The sequence below is a fragment of the Colletotrichum fructicola genome, assembly GCF_000319635.2.
Source record: "Colletotrichum fructicola Nara gc5 chromosome Unknown KSG_Nara_v1_contig02, whole genome shotgun sequence".
Classification (NCBI taxonomy): Eukaryota; Fungi; Ascomycota; class Sordariomycetes; order Glomerellales; family Glomerellaceae; genus Colletotrichum; species Colletotrichum fructicola.
In genome coordinates this window covers 1,978,024-2,000,099 of record NW_027094052.1, presented here as the reverse complement: position 1 = coordinate 2,000,099, position 22,076 = coordinate 1,978,024, and the positions used below count along the sequence as shown (strand labels likewise).

General features: G+C 55.7%; 7 protein-coding genes across 7 annotated transcripts; 4 read left to right on the top strand and 3 right to left on the bottom strand.

Annotated features, from left to right (window-relative positions):
• Positions 1-1,516: 1,516 nt before the first annotated feature.
• On the top strand, positions 1,517-2,971 carry CGGC5_v003300 (uncharacterized protein; the record flags this gene model as incomplete). Its single annotated transcript, XM_032028878.1, has 2 exons — positions 1,517-2,330; positions 2,688-2,971. 2 exons carry the CDS (start codon positions 1,517-1,519, stop codon positions 2,969-2,971), a joined length of 1,098 nt encoding a protein of 365 aa, XP_031891159.1.
• Positions 2,972-3,869: 898 nt separating this feature from the next.
• CGGC5_v003299 (Uncharacterized protein) lies at positions 3,870-4,407 on the bottom strand (the record flags this gene model as incomplete). The annotated part of the gene is made up of 2 exons (XM_032028880.1): positions 3,870-4,004; positions 4,078-4,407. The coding sequence occupies 2 exons, from the start codon at positions 4,405-4,407 to the stop codon at positions 3,870-3,872; spliced, it is 465 nt and encodes a 154-aa protein (XP_031891158.1).
• A 1,376-nt stretch (positions 4,408-5,783) lies between these two features.
• Positions 5,784-7,700, top strand: Slc7a6-0 (Y+L amino acid transporter 2; the record flags this gene model as incomplete). The annotated part of the gene is made up of 2 exons (XM_032028881.1): positions 5,784-6,809; positions 6,861-7,700. 2 exons carry the CDS (start codon positions 5,784-5,786, stop codon positions 7,698-7,700), a joined length of 1,866 nt encoding a protein of 621 aa, XP_031891162.1.
• A 920-nt stretch (positions 7,701-8,620) lies between these two features.
• Positions 8,621-10,280, bottom strand: aciA (Formate dehydrogenase; the record flags this gene model as incomplete). Its single annotated transcript, XM_032028882.1, has 4 exons — positions 8,621-9,512; positions 9,580-9,734; positions 10,041-10,088; positions 10,278-10,280. 4 exons carry the CDS (start codon positions 10,278-10,280, stop codon positions 8,621-8,623), a joined length of 1,098 nt encoding a protein of 365 aa, XP_031891161.1.
• A 3,614-nt stretch (positions 10,281-13,894) lies between these two features.
• CGGC5_v003296 (uncharacterized protein) lies at positions 13,895-15,532 on the bottom strand (the record flags this gene model as incomplete). Its single annotated transcript, XM_032028883.1, has 1 exon — positions 13,895-15,532. The coding sequence occupies one exon, from the start codon at positions 15,530-15,532 to the stop codon at positions 13,895-13,897; it is 1,638 nt and encodes a 545-aa protein (XP_031891155.1).
• Positions 15,533-15,579: 47 nt separating this feature from the next.
• On the top strand, positions 15,580-16,541 carry CGGC5_v003295 (uncharacterized protein; the record flags this gene model as incomplete). The annotated part of the gene is made up of 2 exons (XM_032028884.1): positions 15,580-15,607; positions 15,700-16,541. 2 exons carry the CDS (start codon positions 15,580-15,582, stop codon positions 16,539-16,541), a joined length of 870 nt encoding a protein of 289 aa, XP_031891154.1.
• A 2,291-nt stretch (positions 16,542-18,832) lies between these two features.
• Positions 18,833-20,870, top strand: CGGC5_v003294 (uncharacterized protein; the record flags this gene model as incomplete). Its single annotated transcript, XM_032028885.1, has 2 exons — positions 18,833-19,354; positions 19,416-20,870. The coding sequence occupies 2 exons, from the start codon at positions 18,833-18,835 to the stop codon at positions 20,868-20,870; spliced, it is 1,977 nt and encodes a 658-aa protein (XP_031891157.1).
• Positions 20,871-22,076: the final 1,206 nt, after the last annotated feature.

Here is a 22,076-nt window from a genome sequence, read left to right as displayed (position 1 = left end):
GTCTACAGATTGCACTAATACATCATTCCTGAGAAGAAGAAGAAGAACAGGTCGATATCAAACTGGAACCGAGGACTGACGGCGGTGACGGTGGCTCGGTGGAAACCCGTTCCAGCGTGCCAGTCGATCGCTGGGGCGCATACCGGCCTTCCCTGGCAAAACGGACGCTGTGCACAGGACGGGAGTTGATGAGTGATGGAAGATGTGGATGAAGTGATGAAATGGGAAGCTCAATATTTGGGCCACGGTGAAGGGGGGGTTGCACTGGGGCAATTGGGGCTTCTGCCGCGAGAAATCTGCAAGACTGTTGGCCGATTCTCATCCTCCAGAAGCTCCCTTGTCGAGAGAACAGGGGTGCAAACGGTGGCTCCGTGGCTCCGTCTGCGAGAAAAGAGCTATCCGTGGGCCATTGAGCATGGGTGCGCAGCTGATGGGACGGATAGCTCGACCTGAGTTGGGCCGACAAGACAGGGGTACGTCGCCGGCGCGGCGAAACAGGGAATCTTGATATGCATAGCACAAAGATTCTTCCCCCAGCCGTCTGGATAGACGGCAGCGCGCAGCAGGTGTGCAGGCTGCCTGGGACGATCTTCAACAGGTTTAAACGCCAATCCCCTCGCTCAATCTCGCCTCTTGCGCTTTTCCATCTGATCCCCCAATCTTGTCTCTCGCCATCCATCCTCTCGCTCGAATGCTCCCGTCTGCCGGCAAGTGCGATTGTTGTTGATTTGTTTACCACGCTCGCTCGTATACATCACTGCCGACACGACACGTCTGTACTATTCACAACACATCGCCACCCGATCGTGCCGCCTATCAAGCCGTATCAACAGCCTACTCATCTCGACTCATTCCTCAGTCCGAGCCTCGTGAGATTGCCGGACCAGCACGCTAATCTGCGTACATACCTTCCAGAAGACTCAACGCCTTGTCAGACATTGGGGTTTTTGAGTTCAAATTTCAATCGAGGCTTGCATTCGTCCACTCTAAAACGAATAATCAACCGACGGCAGAGTTTCATCCTCAAAAGTGAGCTAAGAGCGTGCCTCATCCACCTCGCAGACCTCAGCTAGCGTGCCGGGTCTTGAACAAGCCTTGGCCCTACTCTCAACACCAGCCACCGATAAAGGGTTTCGGCCAGCCAGGTACCACCGCATATCGTTCTTTTTAGATCGTCTTTTGCCCCTCCCTCACACATTAAACGGAGGCCGCTTGTGACCTACGGATATACAAAGCTCCCAAGCCTCCTGGCTCGAGTCCACCATTCGGGTCTGATTCCCCTCCTCCTCTCTTACATATTTTTGCGTTTCGCCGCCATGCAGCAGTGAGGACGCTAAAAGAAGGCCCGCATCTTGTCACCGACTCTACCCTGCATACGTCCGAGTCCAGTTATTGGACGTTATCTTCCCTGTCGTTTCCGTCCTGCCGTCTTGGGCAGAACCTTCTGAACCTCTTCGTCCCCTCTTATAACAACCCATATCGCCTCACGTCTCGGCCACCGGTCTCTTTCGCTACCATGGCCTCCGACACCAAGTACGACTCCCGCCTGGAAGAGGGACTGCTGCCTATCGACGAGAAGAGGGATTCTACCATTTCCAGACCGTCCAAGGAACCTACCAAGAAGATGGCTGGCCCACGCCGTGTCCTGCTCGGCGTTGTTGTGTGCGGCTTGATGACCCTCAGTCTTGCTTCAGTCATCGGTCACCGGGGCATGCCTTGTGCAAGGGACCATCACGCCAAAGCCCAGGTTGTGATCAGTGAGGAAGACCTCAACAACCCTGCCAAGGCCGATCTCCTCCACAAACTGCTCCATGCCTACTTCCCAGACAGGTATCAGGATGGCGTATACGCCTCTGACAAGGAAGCTTTGGAGGCTGTCCAGGCTGATGATGCCGACCTGGCCTCTGCCTTGCTCCAGCTGGCCAAGCGTCAGGACAACACCACGACCTCTGCTGCTACCGAGGCTTCCCAGACGCCTTCCGCCAGTGTAGCCGCCACAACTTCTGAGTCTGTGGCCAACACGCCGACCTCAGCCCCGGCTACGTCCGCCGCTGAGCCTACCACATCTGCTGCTCCCGCAGAGACGACTACATCTCAGGCGCCGGCCGTCCAGACGACCACGACCACGGCCCAGCAGCCGCAGGAGACCACTACCCCTCAAACCACCACCACTCCAGCTCAGGAGACGACTACTACAACACCGGCAACTTCAGCAGCAGCCCCTACTACTGGTACGTCACAAACGGAGCAGGCTACTTCTGCTGCTCCTGATACTACTACTACCACTGCCGGGACGCCGTCCGCCTCTTCTGAGATTCAGACGACGACTCGTGGGTCCCCTTCTTCTTCTTCTCCCCCTTCCCCTTCTACTGCCCCCTCTTCTGAACCTACTACGGCCTCCCCAGGGTCTACGAGTGCGTCCGCGTCGGGTACGTCTACCTCCTCTCCTCCCGAGACTACTACGGCCGTGACATCCTCGTCCCCCATAACCTCGAGTGCGCCTTCTTCATCCTCTGTGTCCGAATCTGGTATGTTGCGTTGTGGTTTTGTAGCACAGTCATGTTTTCGAGCGAAGGCGGAGGCCGTTTTTGGAGAGTTTTATGTGGCTTTGTTTCCCCCTCTACCTTTCTCCAGTCATTGCCGTTTCATCAGTGAGAAAAAGAGCAGCACGCTAACTTTCATTACAGAGCAAAACACTCGGGAGACCACCACCGCGACCACCTCGCGCAGAACCACCACCTCGTTCAGCAACGTCCTCTCCACCTTCACTTCCACCGCCTCTAACGGCGACGTCGTGCTCGTGACGGCGACCTCCGTTGTCGCCGTGGCCCCCGACGCCGAGCCGACTTCCACCTCCGGAAGCGGCGGCAGCGGCGGCCTTCAGAACGGCGCCGTCCCCATCGGCAGCGTCTCCTTCGGCGTGCCCGTCGCTCTCGCCGGATTCGTCGCCGGCGCCATGCTTCTGCTTTAAGCAACGAAGTAGTAATACTTGCATCGTCACGTTGAGACGATTATTTCTGTTTACATAGTTAATCATTCCTTTATCACGGTGTTTTCGGTACAAACGGAGCGGGCGGCACACACAGCAGCATCATCAGCATTACTTACTCACGACATTCAACGGTCTTATTCACTCCTTGCATCAAACTGGTGGGCAGAACAACACAACACACAACAACAACAACAACAACAACAACATAGAATTCGCGCGGCAATGCGCTTTCCCGCAGAAAGGGCGGAGGCAGAATAATAGACGGAGGTTGGGGAGAGAGAGAAAAAGAAAATGGGACAGAGTGTCAGTACGGCGGAAGTACGGCGGAAGAAAACAGGTGTTGACAAGAAAAGCAACTCCACCTGAAGGGAGTCCTTAGCAGACCAGATCCATGCAACAACTGACATGGGAGGAGAAAAGAATGAAACCAAAATTGACATTTCAAAGTTTTGAGACAGTGCCGTGCCGATGATTTGATGATGGCTTGGAACAAGTGTGTTTGATTGTGGGCGTTCCCGCATTCCAGCGAGAAGCTGGTAAACTTATGAGACTGCGCTACTGTTTTGGAGGCATTGGTATGTGGGCGCATACCCTTTGGAGATGAGCATCGATCGATTGCCCTTGAACGGGTGAACGGGTGAACGGCATCACCTACCCATTCGAGACGATTAGAATAGCAAACGTGGTTTGCGAAACGTCAGCTAGGGGCACCGAAAACAACGGCGTGGACGCTGCACTTTTGCACCATCTCTTCAGTTCTATTTTGCTCTTTAAGACATGCGGGTATTCATAACGCCAAAAACCAGAAAACTCCTAAATGATCCATCCACACACGAATGCTGTCCGATTTCGTCCTCTCGCGATATGGCCTGCGGCCTTAGCCAGGGCCAATCTTGGGCATGTCGTGGTGTTCGCTCAGCTTGGACAGATAGGTGTTGAGCTCTTCCACGCGCTCTTTGTGTGTCTTGAGTAGTTCGGGTCTCGAGCTGGACGACTCGGCAAGTTCGAGGAGCTATGGGGGCATCATCGTCAGCGTTTTTTGTCCAGCAACAGCGAATCAATGGTTATAGGGTGGGAAAACGTACTCTCTTGCGCTTCCTCTCCTCATATCGCCGTTCGGCTTCCGTCTTGTGCCTGCCACCACCGCTGCCGCCATCCTCATCGTGATCACCATCCTCTACCTCAGGGTCTTCACTCCTGCGCTTCGTCCTCTTGACCTTCTTGTCCTCCTCGTTGTTGTCGTCGTCTTGGTCGGAACGGCGCTTCACCAGCGCCGCGCCGCCATCAGTGCCATCGTCGAGGTTCTTCTCCAGGTCGGTCTTGTCCTTCTTGCTCTTCTTCTTCTTGGGCTTGCCGACCTTGGCGCCCTTGAGCTTGAGGCCGCCGCCGACGGAAGCGTACTCGTCGATCGGCATCGTGCGCGCGGAAACCGGGCGTTGGTCGGTCAGTTGGCGCCCAGGTTCAGGTATCCGCAGAAACGACCGATGCGCGTATTCGAAGTCGGAAGGGAGGGGAGGGGAACGGATCCGAGCTGGCTCTGTCCGATCCGCGGCTTGAGCGGGGAGTTGCTCGTTTTGTTTGCTGGTCGGCGGCGGTGCTCCGTAGGTAGGTGTGGTTGCTTTTCAGTTGTCTTTGGTTTCGTTAGGTGCTCTTTAGTGTTGGCAGGCAGACCCCTGGCGCGCCTCGGTCTGCGGCTTCAGTGGCTTCGGTGGCTTGAATTGGCCCCCTTCCCCCCTGTCTCTAGCGGAAGTGCACCGGGAGGAGGCATTGCGCCCCACACCTTTATCCTGGTGGCAGGCGCCAAGATGGTTCTGCCGTGCAAACCAGCAGTGGCCAATCATGGTTTGTTCCGGGTCATTGCTCCAGGGCACTGAGGGTCTGAGCGGGCACGAAACATGGGGGCCTCAGTGATGTTCCTGGAGCCAGCGCAGTCCCAGTCGCAGATTGAGATTGCCCAGAGTCCACCTCACAGCCAAGAGGCGGTTCTGGCCTGGGTGCAAATGCTTGACTCGGCCCCGTTCGTCCCTTTCAGACACTGGTTGACTGAACTGGCTGGCAACCAAACCACTGCTGCAACCGACCAGTCAGTCTTCTGAATCTGAGGCTCTGAGAGGGCGGCACATCCTGGATTGCTGAAAGAAGAAACGTAATCCAGTATTCTTGGCCGCTTGTCGCAATTCTCCGAACCGCCTTTGTTTGCGCCAAACTCAATTTTTCTTTAACCTCCTTTCCTCCCAATACGTACCTGTACCTCAACACCACCACCACCACCGACGACACCCGGACGGAAACACTACTACATCAGTACACCTCCTCCTCTCTGTTAAATCCCCCCGGCGCCCGAGGCAATCTTATTTGGACACCAAAGCGATACATGTCTCTTTAATTGCACAGCACTACACGCTTGCTTGCCTTGGATAACTTGGATTTTTTCGACTCTTGTTTTTCTTCTGGGGGACTCGGAAAGTGGGCATTAGAGAGAGAGAACGGGGCACGGCGCAACTTTGTCACGACTCCTTTAAACGAAACGTATATGCGAACGACGTCACGACGAATTCCTCCAACCACCGCTACTTAATATTCGAAACACCACTGCGTGCGCAGGCGACTACTGCGTGCGATCCGTCTCCACCGGCCCTGAACAAGTCGGCGCTGCAACATGCAATAGCCCTCGCTGCAACTTCTTGAACGCTTGAACGAACCGACAGGTCGAGCATCGCTGCTCGCGATCCTCCTCCTCCTCCTCTCCCCCTTCGCTCGAAATCCACGCCCTCCCTTCGCAGACGCAGCCATGCCGCCCTACACGAACATCCAGTCGCATCGCGACTCCCTCGAGCTCGCCTCCCTTGCCTCCTCATCCCGCGCCGAATCCGTCGTCTCAGACCTTCCCTCCTCGAGGCCCTCCATCTCCTCCTCCCGCAAGCTCTCCTTCGAGGCCGAAGACCCCCTCGATGCAGCGAACCCTGCCGCCAGCTCGAACCGCCCCAATCGCCATGACCGCTCCTACTCAGTCTCCTCCGGCTTCGACTTCGCCGCCAACCTCTTCCCCCTGAGTTCCACTGCCGGCGCGGGGGCAGGCGGGTACGCCCCCATCGGCGCCCCGACCTCGACAGCGATACAGAACGGTGGCCTCGGCGGCGGCAGCTTGGAGAAGCACAAGATCCTCACCTACATGAACGGCTTGAGTCTGATTGTCGGTCTCATCATCGGCAGCGGCATCTTCTCCAGTCCCAGCCAGGTCAGCTCCAAGGTTGGGTCGCCCGGCGCCGCCCTCGTGGTCTGGGTTATCGCCGGCGTGCTTGCTTGGACAGGTGCTGCGAGTTATGCGGAGCTGGGCGGCGCGATACCCCTGAACGGCGGCGCGCAGGTCTACCTTGCGAAAATCTTGGGCGAGATGGCCGGGTTCTTGTTCACGTGGGTCGCCGTGTTGGTTCTGAAGCCCGGTAGTGCGGCCATTATCGCCATCATCATGGGAGAGTATCTGGTCAGGGCGGCGATAGGCGCAGAGGCGGAGAGCCTGAGCCCGTGGATCAACAAGGCGGTCGCCATGGTGGGGTTGATTCTGGTCACGCTCATGAACTGCGTGTCGACGAAGCTGGGCACGAAGGTGAACGACTGGCTCATGTTTTTGAAGTTTGTCGCCCTGCTGGGCGTCACCGTCACCGGCATTGTAGTCGCGATCACGGGGACCACCTTGACGGGCAAGGCCAATATGGAGTGGAAGACGCACGAGTGGTTCTCCGGCACTTCGACGGATCTCTCCAACTGGGCCGTGGCTCTGTATGCCGGTCTCTGGGCATACGACGGCTGGGACAACGTAAGATTCTCTCCCGGCACCGACGTGGCACACCTTTGCTAACATGCGCAGACAAACTACGTCGTCGGCGAGTTCCGCAACCCGAGCCGTGATCTTCCCCGCGTCATCCACACGGCGATGCCTCTTGTGATCCTCTCATATGTTCTCGCCAACATCTCGTACTTCCTTGTCCTCCCTCTGGCGACGGTCAACGCCTCCAACACGATCGCCGTCCAGTTCGGCGCCAAGGTCTTCGGCCCCGTAGGCTCCCTCGTCCTCGCCCTCATCGTCTCGGCATCTTGCTTCGGCGCCCTCAACTCCTCCACCTTCACCTCCTCGCGCCTCGTCTACGTGGCCGGAAAGGAGGGGTACATCCCCTCCATGTTCGGCCGCATTGGCCTCTCCCCATCCGATTCCCACTCCGTCCAAACCTCGCGCACTTCGCGCGGGCGCGTGGCCAACATGCTGATCCGTGCCCTGGGCGATGATGACATGGGCCTGTTCTTCACGCCCGTGTGGGCGCTCGTGCTCAACGGCGTGCTCACGGCGGCGTACATCGTCGTCGGCGAGTTCGGCACCCTCCTGACGTTCTACGGCGTAGCCGGGTACACGTTCTACTTCATCACGGTTCTGGGCCTCATCATCCTCCGCGTCCGCGAACCGCAGCTCGACAGGCCGTACCGTACGTGGATCACGACGCCCATCATCTTCTGCTGCGTGTCGCTCTTCCTCCTTAGTCGCGCCGTCTTCGCGCAACCATTACAGACCGTCACCGTCGTGCTGTTCGTTGTCGCCGGCGTGCCGGTGTACTTCTGGCGCATCCGCGGCCGCGACCAGCAGGTGATCAAGCGCGAGACGAGACATGCGGGACATGAGGAGCGGCCCTGGTGGCAGTTTTGGAAACGGTCGTAAAGGCTTTTTCTCTCCCACCAGATTGAAAGCATCTCTTAGGCCGTTGGCGGGTGTGGTTGTTTGATTAGACCAGTTGGTTTTGCACAATGAGAACAAGACGTTTCCGTCTGGAGCATTGGAGAGGGGAGTATATATATCTATGGGCGGTTGTGTTTTTTGAGAAAAAGAAAAACGGAGTTGTACTTCTCTTTTGGAAAACAAAAATAACCAGGCAACTTGGAAGCGCGCGCGCGCTGTGCCTTTCTTGTTGCTTAGGCGGCTGGAGCACAATGGGTGGGAAGGGCTGTTTATGAAAACATCGCCGTTGAGTGTGGTAGAAGACGGACTCGAGAGGTCGCGCGGCACACGGAATTCTGTTCGACGACACCGCGTCGTCTGGACCCCCAGGAAGGGAACAGAAAACACAGACGCACCTGTACTACTTACTTGTCTTGTAATTGAAAGCAATGCATATACATGGGGGCTACGGGACCGGCCCCATCTTTTCAAATCCCATGCAATCAATCAGCGTCACGATTTCAAGTCAAGTGGATGAAGCTCCATAATGAGTGACACTATTAACCACTGTCTGACAGCCAAGGTGTGTGAGATGGAAGCGGGCAGCTAATAAGATGTTATTGGGTATGGAGGAGTTCTGCGGACAAAGTTGGGAGGGAACGAATGAACCAGCGAAAGCAGCCACTGTCACCAACAGCAGGTTTAGTCAGTTATCATGAGGATATCCTCAAACCAGTCACAGAACCACCACGCATTTTCAGAAGAAGTTTTTTGAACATCGCATTAGATTGCATCCTATATACTACAACCTAGTCCTCCTTTTGTGGAAGCACTATGCAATGCCGATGCATAACTCGAAATTCAACGCTTATATATAACACTTAAATATCCCTCACTGGGTATGATGCCATCATCCTCCACGTCTACTTCTTCTCACGCTGGCCGTAGGCCTTGGTGGCGTAGTCGCCCTTGTGGACGATGAGGTCCTCGGGCTTGTAGTCCTCCTTGCCGCTCAGGTAGCTCTCAATAATAGCCTTGGTGCCGTCGGCGTAGCGCTTCTGGGCATCGAGGGAGGTACCGGACATGTGGGGAACCATGGCGTTGCCGCCGCCGAAGGGGTTCTTGGCGGTGCGCAGAGGGTGGTCTGCGGGGGCGGGCTGGGGGAACCAGACATCACCTCCGTAGCCGGCGAGGTGGCCAGACTTGAGGGCGTCGGCGACGTCCTCCTTGACGACGATGGCGCCACGGGCGGTGTTGATGAGGTAAGAGCCCTTCTTCATCTTGGAGATGAGCTCCTTGTTGAACATGCCGCGGGTCTTCTCGTGCAGAGGAGCGTTGATGGTGACAACGTCGCACTGGGCGAGCATCTCCTCGAGGTTCTCGACGCGGCGGCAGCCAATCTCCTTCTCCTTCTCGGCAGACAGGGGCTGGTAGTCGTAGTAGAGGAGCTCCTTGCAGTCGAAGGCCTTGAGACGGCGCAGGACACGCTCACCGATACGGCCGATGGCGACGGTACCGACGACCTTGTTCTCGAGGTCGTACTCCTGCTTGGCAACAGCAGCGACGTTCCAGTCGCCGCGCTCGATCTGCTCGTGGGCGGGGACGAAGTTGCGGACGAGGACGAGGATGGTCATGACAACGTGCTCAGCGACGGAGACGACGTTGGAGCCAGTCACCTCGGCGACGGTGATACCGCCGTTGGTCTTGTTGGCAGCGTTCAGGTCAACATGGTCAGAGCCAATACCAGCGGTGACGGCGAGCTTCAGGTTCTTGGCCTTGGCGAGACGCTCAGCGGTCAGGTAGCCGGGGTGGAAGCTGGGAGAGAAAGGCGTATTAGTCGTGATGGAGCATGGCAATGCAGCTGATGTCGGTCTGTACTCACGGGGTGGTGATGATGATCTCAGCGTCGACGAGCTCCTGGTCGAACTTGGAGTTCTCGCCCTCCTTGTCGGAGGTGGTGACGAGGGTGTGGCCCTGGTCCTCGAGCCACTTGCGGATGCCGAGCTCGTTCTCGGTGGTGCCCAGAAGGCCGGGGACCTGTGTGGTTTCGAAGTCAGCCCAGAAGCTCCAGGGATGGGTGCGATGCACCCCGCATTTGGTAGTTTCGGAGGGTCATTGCCAAGAGTTGGGGCAGAATGCCGATGTATCAGCGATCGACCTCCGAGCCCCGCACCTCCCGTCATCCCCGCACTAGCTCTCTGCAGGCGAGACATCCTGCTTGAGATCACGGCGGGGCACAGCTCCGCGCGAGCTATCATAGTGACGTTTCTTAGTGGTGAAGGCGCGGGTGTGTCGGATGCCATTGTGGGAATCTGGGGGAACAGGAAGAGAGATGGCACTTACGTCCTTGGCGTGCTGGCCGCCGTCGTAGAGTACTGCGAGAACCTTGACCTGGTTGTGGGGAGTAGTTGTTAGTGTGCGGATCGAAGAAAGCTGGCCAGGCAGTTTGCGAGGGAGGGCCGTGGAGGGAGCAACAGCTCTGCTGATGGCAGGCCGAGCCAGGAAAGATGCCTTGGAGGACGTGTGAAGTCCCCGAGAGACAGAAGGGGCAAGAGTGCGAAGGTTGCGAGAGAACAATACCATTTTGAAGATGTGTGTAGAGGATGAGCTTGTCGAGACAAGAGATGTGGTGTTGAGTGAGGTGGGAGGTGGTCGTTATATAGAAGAAGAGATGAGAGCGATGTAACAGATCCGTAGACTCGGGATCTTGCAGACTAGGCTGATGAGAGGTGTTTGTATGAGATGAGGATGAAAATAGGACACGGAAAAGCGGCTGGTACAGGTTTATTTATGCTTGCAGGCATCACCGAGAGGCCGGGATGAAGAGGGCGGGGAACATGACCGACAGGAGGAAGTGTGGTACATGGTGTACATGGCTGAACGTTCAGAAAGAGGCAATACAATCCGACGAGCGCTCGTCTGCGTGGTCTGGGCTGGTTCGATGTGCCAGCTTCTCCTCTTCGAGCTGCGTGTCTGCCTCCCGCCCGTTGTCCAATGTCGGCCGTCCTCCACCTCTCCGAGATGCCAGATTCCCATTGCCCCTCCTTCCCAGAGTATCTCCTTGAATAGTCAGCCACTCACACTCGGACGGAAACATGAAGGTTCGGGAAGGCAGCGAGGCTGGAGCATAACCGGGAAGGTACTGCTTGCTAAGACCCAGCTAATGGGAGGAACATGGCATGTACGTGCGGCAACTGACGAGGAGTGAGTGAGTGAGGAGGAGGCACGCAAGCACGGCATCTCGTCCGACAGGAAACGAAGATACCGACTACCTGGCGAGAAACGGTGATCTCTGGCTGGCTAGTCTCGTCTCTACCTAATTAGCCACACTCACTCTGCGAGGAAGTGAGTGGAAGTATCCAAGTGCGGCAATGGCTTCTGTCCATCTGCACCTCAGGTTCCTTCACTGCAATGCACACTCACTACTACCTAATTACTATCGATTCGGGATCTCCAAATCACCCTCTGGCTAGGATGCGTGGGGTAACCTGCTCGGCTCCCCCCATTGGTCGCTCGTCCAGCCGCCATGGTTCGTCCCCTCCACCCGAGCAACAAGCTGCCCGCTTCAGTTGGCAGCACCTCCCATGGCGATGAAACGCCGCAGTCCCCGGCAAATCTTCAACTTCAACGTTGTCTGCAGCCATGGAACATTGGTCTGCCCTGCGACCAGGGCCACCATCCACCTTGCTCGACCCAGATACCAAGCAACACCCAATTGGCGTCTGGCGCGTACCCTTGCAACGCACGACAAGGCTACACGACACGCCCGAGGAAAGACCATCGACAATCAACAGCAGATGTCGTCCGTCCATCCATCGTGGCTAAGCAGAGGCAGATGCAGGTCAGAGTGAGGGGTAAATGGACCTTCCAACCTGGCATCATACGTCCGCTGTTCCATCCAACGCGGCCAGATCCCATCACCTAATACAAGAAATGCAATCCAATCGTTATCCGCCGCTACCAATTGATCGTCTGTTACCATCACACACACCACCAGCTTCCTGCACCAAGAGCACGCCGCTGTCCTCCCAATCCGCGTGTCTGCGCAGAAGAGAGGCCGGTTGTCGGTTTCCAGGGGCCTGGTCGTTTCCAGCTGCGTCCTAGCTCCCTCAGGCCATGCACAAATCAGCACTCATGCGTCCTCGGGTGGCTAGTACGGAGATTTGTCGTCAAGCTTCGAGCCCGAGAGGTGTCTTGTCTCCACGGTGATGGCTCGGCGATCTGTCGGGTTGTACAATGAGGGGTAGAGCTTCGGCGATTGTTGGCGCGTGCTGGCTGCTCGCGCCGGCACCACACCTTTGTGTCCTCGGAGGCACATCCGTCTGGCGACCGTCGGCATTCTGCGCGGCCAGATGATGCAGCTTGCGGACCTGGTGTGGATTACGGCCAGGCGCTGGCTTCCAGCTCGGAGTTTCGTCGTCTTGAGGTTATCATGATTCCATCGATGGGTCGGCCTTCAGAAGGCAATGGAATCGGGGGCCATCGAAGACGGCATCATACGGCTCAAATTTGCCGTGCCTCTTCATGCTTCCGTCATTCCAACAGCACAAGGACCCGCGCGGAGCTTCGTGTCCCTGTTCTTGCGGGCCCGTCGCGCCCTATCGCTCCACAAGCGCGGAGCTCAACGGCTGCGACGGAAACCGAGCGGGACCCCCTATGGTCAGGCTACATATTCCTCAAAACAGCCATGATTAAATAACAACGGGCGCTTGGTCTAGGGGTATGATTTTCGCTTCGCATCGTCGCTTCTGCGCGCTGCCAATTGTGAAAGGTCGTGGGTTCAATTCCCACAGTGTCCATTGTTTTTGTACATGTCTTCAATTTTTCTTTCATTTTTGTCATTTGCCGTGAATCCTGCTTGACCAAGCTTGAATAATGTTGCTGGAAGACCTTTTTGACGTTTTGACAGTGCATACAGATGCGGGGTAGCTGTCTAATATGACAGCTACTGTGAGATTTCTCAGAGCCAGTTCTAGTTTGTCACCACAGCATACGTGCTGGAGGCCGGCCTCAGTAGATTGCTGATTTTGTGCAGTTGAATCTCAACACACCTACTGCCTTGAAGCCAAGAAGCGGGTTGTTCTGTTCACGTTCCACTGCTGTAGATGGTGGTGTACTCATTGACGGACCAATATGAGGCTTTCCTAAATCGTTTCCATTTCACTTTGAATTCTTTCAAAGCGTGTGAACTAGTCTTGATGTAATCTTGTGATCAATCATTCGAGAGAGGCCCAGATAGCAGGGCAACTTCAGTTTCTTTTATTCCGAAAACGTGAATGTCCAGTTCTGATCATTGCAGTTGTCAGATACATTAGCAATTTCTTTGCGAAGACTTCACTCAGAAGCAAGCGCTCCCGAGATACGCAATCTGAGTATGTTCCCAAGTCCTGCTGTGTTACACCACTCCATCAGTATGAATTGATTTTGCGGAGTTCTGGACATATATGAAATATGCGCTCTATTTGTCCTCCCGCTCTGTTACTCGACTAGCCCACGCGCTGCACGAAACGAATGTACAAAGACTGAACTGGCTTGAGCTGGGGTTTTGAAGCTATAAAACCGAGATCAGATTGCTAGCTAACCACCATGGAAAGTCAATCTGAGCTGACAGTCACATGAAAAAGCGCGAGAATGCGACTCAAAATGAGTGACGAAGGTGGTGGTGCGATGGCTAGAATGCCGTGTGAAGACCACATTTTCGGATCATGGAAATCTATGGCATCGAAAGATATTCCCATCCAAACGTCATGGCTCCTGAAACCTTCGCCATCGACCTCAGCCATTGTAGATCAGACATGTGCTTGCCCTACCTGTGGTACAAGACTTCCAGGCCATCACAGGCTTTGGATCTGTTGGTAATTTCGACGCACGCGAAGTTGTTGGACGCTCTAGATCCTTCATCTGTCCTGGCGCCGTCCACGGAAGAACATGGCTGCTGTCTCTGCAAACTCAATTACTGATCTCAACTACCGAAGGCGGCTGCAAACAACTGATTTCATGTTCCTGGATCTGCATGCCGTGTTTGGCGCCTCAACAATCATGCACTCTAGACGAGCCACCTGAACCTTTTTTCCCTGTCATCAGGGTTCTTCAGAGGCATCGCCATGGTCTTATAAGGATTGATCTCATTCTTTCCAGATGCCGGGTGACTTTTTGGAGCACGCTCGACTCATCTCTGCACTCGTTTTTTCTCTCAGTCACGAAGTCAACATGGTGTTCAGCAAGAGGTCGGGACTGGCGGTTGCCGTCCTGCTCGTCCAAGGAAGCTTTGTTTCAACAACCATCACCATCCCAGGGGCCACTGATATCTCCACAAGCTCCTCGAGCTCCTCTACCTTCACGAGCTCTTCCGTCAGCTCCACCTCCTCTGATCTCACGACTTCGTCCTCTATCCTTACGACTCCCTCTGGCTCGACGACTTCCTCCGACCCCGTTACCTTGTCTCCGAGCCTCACGATTTCTTCTTCTGTCCTTACAACTCCTTCAGGCTCGACAACTTCCTCTGACCCCGCAACCTCGTCAAGCCTCATAACCTCCTCCATCCTGACAACGCCCTCAGGCTTGACAACTTCTTCCGACCCCGCGACCTCTTCTAGCCTTACGACTTCTTCTAGCCTCACAACTTCTTCCTCTGTCCCCACAACGTCCTCTGACCCCGTAACCTCGTCGAGCCTCACGACTTCTTCTTCTGTCCTCACGACCACATCAGGCTTGACAACTTCTTCTGACCCCGCGACCTCTTCGGTCCTCACGACTTCTTCCTCTGTCCCTACGACGTCCTCTAACCCTGCAACCTCGTCGAGCCTCGCAACCTCCTTCTCTGTCCTTACTACTCCGTCTAGCTCGACGACTTCCTCCGACCCCGCAACCTCTTCCAGCCCCACGACTTCTTCATCTCTTCTGACGAGCTCATCTAACCCCTCAACCTCGTCAAGCCTTACGACTTCTTCCTCTATCCTTACTACTTCCTCCAGCCCTGCAACTACTTCTAGCCTCACGTCTTCTTCGTCTCTTCTGACAAGCTCCTCTAGCTCTTCAGATTCCTCTGTTCCCGCAACCTCTTCCGCTCCTACGATCTCCTCTGTTCTTACCAGTTCTTCTGCCCTCACAACCTCTTCTATAACTTCTACGACAACCGTTGGTATCACAACATCGTCTGCTCCGACGACGTCCTCGGTTCTGACCACCTCGTCTGATCCCGCCACGACTTCGTCCGCGGCTACAACATCGCCTGCTCCTACGTCGTCTGCTGCCACGTCATCGTCTGCTGCCCCTACGACCTCGTCTACTGCCGCGACATCGTCTGCTGCTACGACGTCCTCTGCTGCTACGACGTCCTCTGCCCCTACGTCGTCCTCTGCCCCTACGTCGTCCTCTGCCCCTACGTCGTCCTCTGCCCCTACATCATCTGCTGCTACGACATCATCTGCTCCTTCAACATCATCAGTCCCTACGACCTCGCCAGTCCCCACGACATCATCTGTTCCTACAACCTCATCCGCCCCCACAACCTCATCCGCCCCCACAACTTCATCTGTTCCCACAACTTCATCTGTTCCCACAACTTCATCTGTTCCCACGACATCATCTGTCCCTGCGACTTCATCTGTCCCTGCGACATCATCTGTTCTTACGACAAGTACCCCTGCGACATCATCCGTCCTTACATCTTCTATTCCTACGACCTCTTCCGGTCCCACAACATCATCTGTCCTCACAACATCGTCTGTCCTTACATCTTCTATTCCCACGACCTCCTCTGGTCCTACGACTTCCGGTCTCACGACCTCTTCTGGTCCTACTTCTTCATCTAGTCTCACTGCTTCGTCTGTCATCACAACCACAACCCCGGCTGGCTCCGTTTCAACTGTCCAGGGCGAATATGGATGCTACACCGACTTCGGCCCGAGGTCAGTCGCCAATGTAGAGACATTCTCCAGAATCTATTCCATCACCACGCCCGTCACCTACTACAACTATGTCACCCCATCCAAGGTGACAGTGACTATCACTCCCACCGGCGTCCCCCCTACTGGCCAAACAGGTCCCGCTACCATCACGAGCACCCTGACTCTCACAACTATCACCAGCATCACTGCAGGCACCTTCGCCACTGTGCCAGCACCAGCAGGATTCACACCTCTCGCCTCTGCTCTCGTCCGTGACAGTGCTCAGAATGTTGGTGGTGATTCTTCTCACATCGAGGAGCGTTCTGTAAGGCAGCCTCTGGTACTTGGCCTTAACGCCAACAATGCTGCCCTTGTCGCAGACCCGCCCCTATTCCCTCAGGTTGTCCACTGCGAGCGCGTCATTCGCGTATTCACCACCACCACGGTGGACAACACCATCACTGGCGTCTTCACGACGTTCGTCACCGCACCGACGCCTAGCCAGAGTGTCCCATCCATCCCTGCGCAGGTCACCACAACCACCACCACGTACACTACGTCGACCGTCACTGTTGCATCGATGCCGACTGCGACGCTTTACGCAGCTTGCCAGTCCGATAACCTGGTCTCGCACGTTCCTGGCAGACGCCCCATCGTTCAAGCGGCCAACGATTACAGCATCACCCGTGAGAGACGCCACGCCGACTCGGCCTACGCCTGCTGCGTCTCGTGCCAGCTGGAGAACGGCTGCACGGGTAGCTTGTACTACCGCGGCGCATGCTTTACGTTCAGGCCTTCCACCGACACCTGCGGCAACCCTGGCGATCTTCGCTACGGCCGCAGGGCCAACTTTGATGGCGCTTTCGTTGCCAGTAACGGAAAGTGTGGCTCTTGGAGGCTTTCTCAGACCCCTCCGACTACGGAGTGGGAAGACGAGCCTTTCGTTCGAAAGTAAAACTGCGATGAGGAGCAACCTTTCGCTGAGCATGTATCGCTAGTCTGTAGACCTTCAGCGCCATCCACATTAGAATTAGAATTACCATAGCATAGAAAATAACAAGGTGATGAATTTGGAAATAAATATGTTGATTCGAGGCACACTTACAAACGCTGCTGACCCTTGGAAGTCTCCCGGGGCAGCCCCGGGTCCGGGCCTTGCTTCCAGCCAGATACGGAAAGTGGAATGGTGACCGGGGCACAGTGCGAACTCACTGCTTTCTTGCCCAAAGACGCTTTTGTGCACGGTGTCTTCCACCAGGCCTGCCCTGCCAGTCAAAGAAGCATCGTCGACTTCTTATTCTCACGACGCGCAGTCCAACCTGCATCACGACTTCAAACTGTCATTCCGTTCCGCGACTCGTCAATTAATGATGCGCTACTTTCGCGGCACAGCTTACCAGATGGACGGTTCGTAGGATCGCGATGCACAGGGGTTCAGGGATATCGAGCCCTGGGCCTTTCCTGAAGCTTACATTGGCATATGAGGCTAACCATAATGGCAGCCTGACCGTTTTGTCGACTCCATCAGAAAATGGGTACAGTTGCGATCACCTCAAATACCAGTGATAGCTATGTTGACATCCAGAGCGCCTGATTGCCTAGGGAGGATGGACTCCTCGACTTATGAGGAAGAAATCGTGCCGCCGGCAACGTACTGTTGTTCCTGGAACGATCACATCATACACATCATACGCATCATACGCAAGTCCGGTATTCTGAATGCAACCCCTCCATACCCCTGGTCCGAAGGAAAGCTAATCTCGAAAAATGACGATTCAGAGTCAGTTGCGAGCCGAAGCAGGAACCAACAAGAGCGACTGATCAGCAAGTGACATGACAGTGCCCTTGGAAACCGCCAGGGACGCGGGCCACTCCCAACAAGATGCTGGGTAGCACTGCCTTTGCATGCAGAACATTTTCGTGGGGTCCTCGACTAGGCAGCCGTTTAGGAGATTTAACGGCGGCTAAGTACGGGACGGGAACCAAAGTCCTTTTCCAGTGCCTGGGTTGAGAACAAAACCCACGCAGTCCGCCTTGGCTGTCTCCTTTCAACCTCGCCTCCGGGACTCGCGACCGGACTGTTGGGTCACGATCACGCAAAGAAGGATTCCGTCGATCCTTTTCGCCTCTTTCTGTTTCTCGCCACTCTCCACCTTGTTCGCCGGCCCCTCAGCTGAAGCTTCCTCTGAAGCTTAGGATATCAGCCCTGCGTCTGCGTCTGCATATCACCCGCCCGCAGGCTGAGCAGACTCAGAAAGAAGCAGCAAGACGAGAATATAGACATGCACAGCGCAGTCTAGCGCTTGCTTGAGCATATCGTCTCGCGCTCATCGACGGAAATAACGATATGCAGACGACATCATCATTGGCCGAGCGAAGCGCTGCATCGTATGCAGCTTCCAAGTAATGCGGACATAAAATTCAGCGGCCGCTGCGATTAAATCGATAGGGCCACGAAAAGGCGAATGGACCAATAGACGACCACTGCGTCCTCTGATCGAGGCTACGGGCGCTCTGGAATCGCAAAGGTGTCTGGGGTCGAGCGGGAGACAGAAAGCCGTGATGGGGGCTGGTGAAAGTGAGGCCCAGCATCTGTCGAATGGGCGTCGAGAAAGGCACGAAAGAGCAGCAGACTGCGGACCCCAAGCCCCTGGGTTGGGGGGCACTGATCCCGGCAGGTTTGTCGCTTTTTTGGATATTTGCATTCAGCTTAGCCCCTGAAGACGCGCTGTATGACGGCCCCAGGGTTGCATCGCCCCGTACCTAGATTGGTCTTGGCGATCCTTTCAGGCAAATTCGTCCTTATCCACGCAGCGAGGGCGCCTTGGTAAGTGGTGACTGAAGACTGAAGCTGGTGGTCACTGGTCACTGAAGGTGGGCAGCGTGCGGGAACTGTGAGCTGGCTGAGGAGGAGGTGAGGTGCTGCTGCAGCCCAGCCAGCCAGCAAGTTGGCACGCCGCACCTCAGCCCGCTCGCCCGCTGCAGCCAGCCCGCCATTGTATGCATCCTGGAAATGTCATTTCTCGGGCCCTGGGCAACAATGCGTCGTGGACTCGTGGGCCGTCGATCGGACAAAAACAATTCCCCATCCACCTTGCAACGATACCCGGCTGTCGTCTCCTCGCCTTGAGTGCTTGCTCGTGCTCCTTTCCTCCTCTCTGGCTCGGCTTGCGGCATGCTGCTTGGGACAGCTTCATTCCCAAACACACCACACAGGAGCGAGTCGTGCGCCCGAGCACGGTGAAAATGGCGACATTGGACCCGAATGCGTGGTATCGCATCTCCGAAACACGCGTCGACAACAGCACCGGCCCCTTCGCCCTCAACCTGCAGCTGCGCACCGAGGTCAATGGTCTCAGAGTCCATCCGATAACAGGTGGAACAGCGGCCTGGCAGTTCCAGCCTTATGGTGATGTCAAAGGCCGCTACCTCATGCGCCTCGACCAGACCGGTGTGAAGGCGCAGCTGAGCGCATGCTACGACTCGGGCGAACCAGCCACGGGGAACACCATTGCTTGTATGAAGGAGTCTTCGACGGACGAAGCTCAGTTGTGGGATGTGTCTGACTTTGGGTCGGGAACCTTCAAGTTTGTCAACGTGAAGAACGGGACCAGCTACGTGCTGGACGTGCACCCGAAAGACAACCTGTTCATGTCCAACGAGATCGACGGGTCTGAGGGTGTCGCAGAAAATCAACTTGCTCAACATTGGGTTTTGTCAAGCGTTAGCGCCGTCAATGACGGCGCCTACTCTACCATTTATTCTGGCGTGAGTTTGACTCGGGAACCGAGCACCAATCGAAACGGGAGCCGCTAACCAGGTGGTGCAGAACGTTGCTGTCAGCACTAACTCAGCTGCGCTTTCATCCTCTGCAACTACCACCACCCGAACAACCACAACTTCCACCTCCACAGGATCGACACAAACATCTTCGACAACAGGGACTGCGTCCCCTGCCGACGCGATGAGCACGCCCACCGCGACCAGTACGCCGTCCAAGGGGATTTCGACCGCTGCCGGAGCGGGCATCGGTGTCGCTGTTGCGCTCAGCGTTGTGGGATTGATAGGGGCGGTGGCATTCTTCTGGTGGCGACGATCCCAGCGACCGAAAACGAAATACAGCGAAGTCGAAGCGAAAAACGGCGAGCACCCCGATCGGGGCTCTTCAATAGGCATTTCACAATCCGGCGAGAGCGCGCCTTCTTCATTACATGGCGTTTCCCCGACCGTAGGAGTATCGAGCTTGAATGCATGGCAGCCAGCATCATCCGTCTCCGTGCCGCCAGCATCATCCTTCGTCAACGGGCAACCGCAGCAATCCGGATACTACGCCCCGGGACAGCAAGCGACCGGCGGTCAACAGGGTGGATATTATATGGATCACCAACAACAGGCGATCGGGGGACAGCAAGCTGCCGTCTACGCCGGCGGGCAGCCGATGACTATCACCGAACAGCAGAATATAACGTATGTGAGCGGGCCGTCGCCAGTCACGGGGGGATCATATGGCGGGCAGCAATCAGACTTTGCTGGCGGAGACGGGCCGATCGCATCACTTTATGGGCAACGACTTCCGCCGACGACCAGTCAGACACCAGGCGCTTCGATCTATGGTCAGCGAAATGCTCCGACGGGCGGATCCGCCTCGCTCTACGGACAATCAATAGGGCCAACAACCACAACCGCTCCTGCGGCTCCTCGTCATCAGTTCGATCATCCGACGGCCGCTGCCGAATTCGCCCCTGGAGCAGCCAACGCATCGGCACAGCGAAATGTGTATGGCGCCAGCCAAAACCAAACCAGTTCCACAGTTAATCTGGCGGATTTCGAGCCGATGCCTCAGCCACACGAACTAGAGGCTGCGGAGCGAGAGATCGTGCGGCGACAACACGAGCTGGGTACCTTCCACCACGGTCCGGATCTATCTCTGAATGAACAGCCAGCAAAGGCTCCAGAAGCCCCAAAGGTTGAGCTGAGTGCTTATCAGCATGGTCCCGACACTTTCTCGCGGAATGAGGCCAAGATGTTGGGAGCGCCGACGGCAGAGCTGGGGGCATACCAGCACGGCCCTGACACATTTGAGAACGAACACGAAGCCAAAGTCCTAGGAGCATATCATCCTGGGCAAGATGCATTTACGCGGGAGCGCGAGGATAAGGTGCTCGGCAGCTTTCACGACATGATGAAATTGGCAAAACCTACAGGGCGGAGTGCAGAGCCGCAGTCGTATGAGATGAACCCCATACGGCCTACGAGGGGAGCACAGGGCGACACAAACAGATGAGGTCTGTGAACACCTTACACATCGCAAAAGCGAGAATCTTCATCGCCAAGTACGAAATGTGGCCTCTAGGCGGAGGGGCTCAGCTGAACAACAACCATGATACCCAGACAAAGACCCGCACTGTCTTGTCTCAACCACTGCGGCCATTCAGCCGCATGAGCCACTCAGTCAGCCATGTGGCTTGACTGCTTACACTGCCTCGGGGACACTTGAATCCCATGCGCAGGAATACAGATGCGTCACATGGTCAACCATTAGCTGCAAGGCTTTGGCAGACGCCGACAGAACTTTATCACAGCCGCCAGCTGCGATGTCTGAACGCTCGAGGTCGCAGTAATGGAACGAGTCATTGAACCAGACTCAGCGGCGCCTTCTGCTCGACGCGTCCGACACATCGTCGGTGTCACGCAACCGGCCTCAAACCACCACTCGCCGACGCAGAGCTCGAGTGAGTGCCGGTTTTCAACCGACCAAGCGCACAGCAAGTCCCTATACAGGGCAAGCCAAAGAGGCAAATATATATCCTCACACAAAGCCACTTCTCGCAGATTTGCTTGAAAGCATCTAAGAGAAGACAAAGCAGGTCGTCATCACGACTTAAAAAATGACAAAACATAGATATAAATGAAATCTAATAATAATTCATGAGAATCAAGACATTCCCAATCCAGTCCTTGAATCCTAAGGCTACTGTTGCTCACTGTCTCATGCCTGATCATATGATGCTGTGTCCCAAGTGCCTTTACGTCTCACAGCTTCGGAAGCATGTGGGCATATTCTTCTATTCCTCCATCACGCATGTCACCGGTCTGTGGGGGCATTCATACCACACGTCACTTCAACTCATCCGTCCACAAGCCGACGTTCTGGATGATGTTTACTGAGGGGTCGTCCAGTATAGGGACTGGAGGCGATGGTGCCTGGTTAAATTCCAGTGTCCTATACGCATCGACTGATGCGCCGTATTTTGATGAAGAGCGCGAACAACCGCGGCTCGACGAATTGATGTTCGCACTTTGCTTCGCATGAGGAGTCACTTTTTTTTTCACTGATTTTGTAGGGTTTATTGACACATCGTCCTGATGTTGCTCGCGGGCAGGTGTGCTCTCAAAGTTGTTAGAAGAAAAACCACGATGAATCCATGCCGCCCAACATCACGCTCGAGAAAGGACGTGTGCTGGTTGTCTGTCAAGGTGCTCTCACAAG